General features: G+C 56.0%; 1 protein-coding gene across 2 annotated transcripts; it reads right to left on the minus strand.

Moving 5' to 3' along the window:
• Nucleotides 1-338: 338 nt before the first annotated feature.
• Nucleotides 339-6,302, minus strand: VPS28 (VPS28 subunit of ESCRT-I). 2 transcript variants are annotated; one of them, XM_048939598.1, is made up of 4 exons: nt 5,746-6,302; nt 4,317-4,370; nt 3,343-3,434; nt 339-881 (listed from the first exon to the last, which is right to left on the minus strand). In XM_048939598.1, the coding sequence occupies exons 1-4, from the start codon at nt 6,187-6,189 to the stop codon at nt 764-766; spliced, it is 708 nt and encodes a 235-aa protein (XP_048795555.1). In that variant the 5' UTR covers nt 6,190-6,302; the 3' UTR covers nt 339-763. The 2 variants fall into 2 exon arrangements, with proteins under 2 accessions (XP_048795555.1, XP_048795557.1); XM_048939600.1 differs by having other exon boundaries at nt 446-881; nt 3,324-3,434.
• Between the last annotated feature and the right edge of the window lie 791 nt (nt 6,303-7,093).

Here is a 7,093-nt window from a genome sequence, read left to right on the forward strand (position 1 = left end):
GGTTCCATTGGTTCCATTGGTTCCATTGGCTCCATTGGCTCCATTGGTTCCATTTTGTCCATTGGCTCCATTGGTTCCATTGGTTCCATTGGTTCCATTGGTTCCATTGGCTCCATTGGTTCCATTGGTTCCATTGGTTCCATTGGCTCCATTGGTTCCATTGGTTCCATTGGTTCCATTGGTTCCATTGGCTCCATTGGCTCCATTGGTTCCATTGGTTCCATTGGCTCCATTGGTTCCATTGGTTCCATTGGTTCCATTGGTTCCATTGGCTCCATTGGTTCCATTGGTTCCATTGGTTCCATTGGCTCCATTGGCTCCATTGGTTCCATTGGTTCCATTGGTTCCATTGGCTCCATTGGCTCCATTGGTTCCATTGGTTCCATTTTGTCCATTGGTTCCGTTGGCTCCATCAGAACCATTGGCTCCATTTTGTCCATTGGTTCCGTTGGGTCACACTGGCTCCATTGGTTCCATTGGGTCACACTGGCTCCATTGGTCCCATTGGCTCCATCAGAACCATTGGCTCCATTGGTTCCATTGGTTCCGTTGGGTCACACTGGCTCCATTGGTTCCATTGGTTCTGTTGGGTCACATTGGCTCCATTGGTCCCCTTGGCTCCATCAGAACCATCGCTCCATCGGTTCCATTGCCTCCCCTGTTTCCATTGCTTCCATTGGCTGCACAGTGATGCTGTGTTGCTGCCATTGCCTCCTCATTCTGGTTCCGGTTCCGGTTCCGGTTCCGGTTCCGGTTCCTGGGTTCAGGCGTGCAGGCAGCGGTTGAAGGCGTTGTAGGCCGACTCGAGGTCAAAGAGCATCTGGCGGACCTGAGCGTCATCCAGCTCGTCTGCAGCCGACATGGAGCTCAGCGTCTGCAGCCTGCGGGGGAACAACCCCAAATGGACCCATAGGGAACCCATGGAGCGCCCTGACCCCATAACGACCCCATAAGGACCCATAAGGAACCCATAGAGCACCCTGACCCCATAACGACCCCACAAGGACCATTAAGGAACCCATGGAGCGCCCTGACCCCATAACAACCCCATAAGGACAAATAAGGACCCATAAGGAACCCATAGAGCACCCTGACCCCATAACGACCCCATAAGGACACCGCAAGGACCCATAAGGAACCCATAGAGCGCCCTGACCCCATAACGACCCCATAAGGACCCATAAGGAACCCATAGAGTGCCCTGACCCCATAACGACCCCATAAGGACCCATAAGGAACCCACAGAGCGCCCTGACCCCATAACGACCCCATAAGGACCCATAAGGAACCCATAGAGCGCTCTGGCCCCATAACGACCCCATAAGGACCCATAAGGAACCCATAGAGCGCCCTGACCCCATAAGGACCCCATAAGGACCCATAAGGAACCCATAGAGCGCCCTGACCCCATAACGACCCCATAGGGACCCATAAGGAACCCATAGAGCGCCCTGACCCCATAACGACCCCATAGGGACCCATAAGGAACCCATAGACCACCCTGACCCCATAACGACCCCATAGGGACCCATAAGGAACCCATAGAGCGCCCTGACCCCATAACGACCCCATAAGGACCCCTAAGGAACCCATAGAGCGCCCTGACCCCATAACGACCCCTTAAGGACCCATAAGGAACCCATAGAGCACCCTGACCCCATAACGACCCCATAAGGACCCATAAGGAACCCATAGAGTGCCCTGACCCCATAACGACCCCATAAGGACCCATAAGGAACCCACAGAGCGCCCTGACCCCATAACGACCCCAAATGGACCCATAAGGAACCCATAGAGCGCCCTGACCCCATAACGACCCCATAAGGAACCCATAGAGCGCCCTGACCCCATAACGACCCCATAAGGACCCATAAGGAACCCATAGAGCGCCCTGACCCCATAACGACCCCATAAGGACACCATAAGGACCCCATAACCCCATCAGACCCCATAGAAGCCCACAGAACCCCATAGAAGCCCCCATAGGAGCCCATAGGAGCCCAGAAGACCCCATAAAGGCCCCATAAAGACCCCATAGGACCCCATAAAGACCCCTAAGGACCCCACAGGACCCCATAAAAACCCCATAAGGACCCCATAGCAGCCCATAGAAGCCCATAACATCCCATAGAAGCCCACAGGAGCCCATAGGAACCCATAGGAGCCCAGAAGACTCCATAAAGACCCCATAAAGACCCCGTAAGGACCCCATAAGGAACCCATAACCCCATAAACACCCCATAAGGACCCCATAAGGACCCCATAGGACCCCCTAAGGACCCCATAACCCCATCAGACCCCATAGAAGCCCACAGAACCCCATAGAAGCCCATAGGACCCATAGAAGCCAACTGAAGCCTACAGGAGCCCATAGGAACCCCATAGGAGCCCATAGGAACCCCACAGGACCCCATCAGACCCCATAGGACCCCATAAACACCCCATAAGGACCCCATAACCCCATAGGAGCCCCATATGGACCCCATAAGGACCCCATAACCCCACAGAACCCCATAAAGACCCCATAAGGACCCCATAGCAGCCCATAGAAGCCCATAACATCCCATAGAAGCCCACAGGAGCGCATAGGAACCCATAGGGGCCCTGAAGACCCTATAAAGACCCCATAAAGACCCCATAAGGACCCCATAGAAGCCCATAAAACCCCACAGGACCCCATAACCCCATAGGCACCAGTGCAGGACGTGGTGCCGGCCCTCAAAGTCCTTGGGCAGGGCGCTCATGCGGTTCAATAAGGACCCCATAAAGACCCCATAAGGACCCCATAAGGACCCCATAGGACCCCATAAAGACCCCATAAGGACCCCATAACCCCATAGGACCCCATAAAGACCCCATAAGGACCCCATAGCAGCCCATAGAAGCCCAAAACATCCCATACAAGCCCTCAGGAGCCCATAGGAACCCATAGGGGCCCATAAGGACCCCATAAAGACCCCATAAAGACCCCATAAGGACCCCATAAAGACCCCATAAAGACCCCATAAAGACCCCATAGGACCCCATAAAGACCCCATAAGGACCCCATAGCAGCCCATAGAAGCCCATAACATCCCATAGAAGCCCACAGGAGCGCATAGGAACCCATAGGGGCCCTGAAGACCCTATAAAGACCCCATAAAGACCCCATAAGGACCCCATAACCCCATAAACACCCCATAAGGACCCCATAGGACCCCATAAAGACCCCATAAGGACCCCATAAAACCCCATAAGGACCCCATAACCCCATAAACACCCCATAAGGACCCCATAGGACCCCATAAAGACCCCATAAGGACCCCATAAAACCCCATAAGGACCCCATAACCCCATAGGCACCAGTGCAGGACGTGGTGCCGGCCCTCGAAGTCCTTGGGCAGGGCGCTCATGCGGTTCATCGTCTCCAGCAGCTCCCGAAGGTCCGGCTGGATCTGGGGGGGGGTCAAAGGTCAAAGGTCAAGGGTCAGGTGGTCAGGGTTCGCGTGGGGTCACAGAGGTATGGGTTTATGAGGGTTATGGGTTTATGGGGTTATGGGGTCATTGGGTTAAGGGGTCACAGGGTTACAGGATCACTGGGTTATGGGATCATGGGGTTATGGGGTCACGGAGTTATGGGATTATGGGGTTATGGGGCTGATGGGGTCTGATGGAGTTATGGGGTCATTGGGTTATGGGTTGAGGGGGGTTATGGGGTCATTGGGTTATGGGGTGAGGGGGGTTATGGGGTCATTGGGTTATGGGGTCATTGGGTTATGGGGTCACTGGGTTGTGGGGTCACTGGGTTGTGGGGTCATTAGGTTGTGGGGTCATGGGGTCATAGGATCATTTTGCTATGGGGTCACTGGGTTATGGGCTCATGGGGTTATGGGTTTATGGGGTTATGCGGTCATGGGGTTATGGAATCACGGGGTTATGGGATCATGGGGTTATGGGTTTATGGGGGTTATAGGTTTATTGGGGTTATGGGGTCACGGGGTTATGGGGTCAAGGGGTTATGGGGTCATGGGGTTATGGGGTCATGGGGTTATAGGTTTATGGGGGTTATGGGATCACTGGGTTATGAGATCATTGGGTTATGGGTTTATGGCGGTTATGGGTTTATGGGGTTATGGGGTCATGGGGTTATGGGAACACGGCGTTATGGGATCACGGGGGTTATAGGATTACGGGGGTTTATGGGATCACTGCGTTATGGGTTTATGGGGGTTATGGGGTCATGGAGTCATGGGTTTATGGGGTTATGGGTTTATGGGGTTTTGGGGTCACTGGGTTGATGGGGCCGAGGCGGCACTTATGGGGCGGCTCCCCCTGACCTCATCCATGGCGCGGATCTCCAGGCGCAGTTTGTCCATAATGGTGATGAACAGCTGGGGGGGGAAGGAACTCAGCGCCCCATAGAGCCCCATAGCGTCCCATAGAACCCCATAGAACCCCATAGCGCCCCATAGAGCCCCACAGAGCCCCATAGCGCCCCATAGAACCCCATAGCGCCCCATAGCGCCCCATAGAGCCCCACAGAACCCCATAGCGCCCCATAGAACCCTATAGCGCCCCATAGAACCCCATAGAACCCCATAGCACCCCATAGAGCCCCATAGCGCCCCATAGCGCCCCATAGCGCCCCATAGAGCCCCACAGAACCCCATAGCGCCCCATAGCACACCATAGCGCCCCATAGAGCCCATAGCGCCCCATAGCACACCATAGAGCCCCACAGCGCCCCATAGCATACCATAGCACACCATAGAGCCCCTAGCGCCCCATAGAGCCCCATAGAGCCCCATAGCGCCCCATAGATCCCATGGAGCCCTGCAGTGCCCCATAGAACCCCATAGCGCCCCATAGAGCCCCACAGAGCCCCATAGCACCCCATAGAGCCCATGGAGCCCCATAGCGCCCCATAGAACCCATAGCACCCCATAGACCCCATAGCACCCCATAAAGCCCCATAGCACCCCATAGATCCCATGGAGCCCTACAGCACCCCAGAGAACCCCATAGTGCCCCATAGGGCCCCACAGTGCCCCATAGAACCCCATAGCACCCCATAGACCCCATGGAGCCCTATAGTGCCCGATAGACCCCATAGCACCCCACAGAGCCCATAGCACCCCATAGACCCCATAGCACCCCATAGAGCCCCATAGAGCCCATAGCACCCCATAGATCCCATAGCGCCCCATAGATCCCATAGTACCCCATAGTGCCCCACAGCGCCCCATAGAACCCCATACATCCCATAGCGCCCCACAGCACCCCATAGATCCCATAGCGCCCCATAGAAACCCTTCCCCACAGGACCCCACAGGACCCCATATGAACCCATATGACCCTCAGGACCCCATAGAACCCCCCAGACCCCACAGGACCCCACAGGAACCCATATGACCCCATAGGACTCCATAGGACCCCACAGGACCCTATATGAACCCATATGACCCCACAGGATCCCATCGGACCCCATATGACCCATATGACCCCATATCACCCCATAGGACCCCCCAGGACCCCATACGACCCCATAGGACATCTAAGAACCCCACAGGACCCCACAGGACCCCATATGAACCCATATAACCCCCCAGGAGCCCATATGACCCCATAGGACCCCATAGGACTCCTCAGGACCCCACAGGACCCCATATGACCCCATAGGACCCCATATGACCCCATAGGACCCCACAGAACCCCATAGGCCCCCCCAGGACCCCATATGACCCCCCAGCCCCCATCCCGTCGCACCGACACGATGTCAGCGATGCAGCGGTTCAGGTTGCCCTTGTCGTCCCTCATGGTGATGGGGCGGTCCTCCCTGATGCGCTCCATGGCCAGCGGGCAGTCCAGCTGTGGGGCGGGACCCATAGGAACCCATAGCAACCCCATAGAAACCCATAGGAACCCCATAGAAACCCATAGGGAACCCCATAGAAACCCCATAGCAACCCCATAGGGACACTGCTCCATAGCTGACCCCATAGAGACCCATAGGGACCCATAGGAACCCCCCCTCCCTGATGCGCTCCATGGCCAGCGGGCAGTCCAGCTGTGGGGCGGGACCCATAGGAACCCATAGAAACCCCATAGAAACCCATAGGAACCCCATAGGAACTCCATAGCAACCCCATAGGGACACTGCTCCATAGCTGACCCCATAGAAACCCATAGGAACCCCATAGGGAACCCCATGGTAACACCGCCCCATAGGGAACCCCATAGAGATCCATAGGGACCCACAGGAACCCCCCTCCCTGCTGCGCTCCATGGCCAGCGGGCAGCACAGCTGTGGGGCGGGACCCATAGAAACCACATAGAAACCCATAGGGAACCCATAGCAACCCCATAGGAACCCATAGAAACCCATAGGGAACCCATAGCAACCCCATAGGAACCCCATAGAAACCACATAGCGACACTGCCCCATAGGGAACCCCATAGAGATCCATAGGGACCCATAGGAACCCCCCCTCCCTGATGCGCTCCATGGCCAGCGGGCAGCACAGCTGTGGGGCAGGACCCATAGGAACCCATAGGAACCCCATAGAAACCCATAGGAACCCCATAGAAACCCCATAGGGAACCCATAGGGACCCCATAGAAACCCCATAGAAACCACATAGGAACCCCATAGAAACCCCATAGAGACCCATAGGGACCCATAGGAACCCCCCCTCCCTGCTGCGCTCCATGGCCAGCGGGCAGCACAGCTGTGGGGCGGGACCATAGAAACCCATAGGAACCCCATAGAAACCCATAGGAACCCCATAGCAACACTGCCCCATTGCCGACCCCATAGGGACCCATAGGGACCCCATAGAAACCCCATAGAGACCCATAGGGACCCATAGAACCCCCCTCCCTGCTGCGCTCCATGGCCAGTGGGCAGCACAGCTGTGGGGCAGGACCCCATAGAAACCCCATAGAAACCCCATAGAAACCCCATAGAAACCCATAGGGACCCCATAGAAACCACATAGGAACCCATAGAAACCCATAGAAACCCCATGGTAACACCGCCCCATAGGGAACCCCATAGAGATCCATAGGGACCCATAGGGACCCATAGGAACCCCCCTCCCTGATGTGCTCCATG

The sequence above is a fragment of the Lagopus muta genome, chromosome 3 (genome assembly GCF_023343835.1).
Source record: "Lagopus muta isolate bLagMut1 chromosome 3, bLagMut1 primary, whole genome shotgun sequence".
Lineage (NCBI taxonomy): Eukaryota > Metazoa > Chordata > Aves > Galliformes > Phasianidae > Lagopus > Lagopus muta.

What these genes read in the sequence shown, in the direction of transcription:
- VPS28 (XM_048939598.1), bottom strand. Translation starts at nt 6,189, where the DNA reads ATGGGGTTCCCTATGGGGTTCCTATGGGTTTCTATGGGGTCAGCTATG. An exon ending in GCATCGCTGACATCGTGTCG is followed by an intron (nt 4,371 to 5,745) that starts GTGCGACGGGAT and finishes TTCCCCCCCCAG; the next exon opens with CTGTTCATCACCATTATGGA. An exon ending in CGGCACCACGTCCTGCACTG is followed by an intron (nt 882 to 3,342) that starts GTGCCTATGGGG and finishes GTTCCCCCGCAG; the next exon opens with GCTGCAGACGCTGAGCTCCA.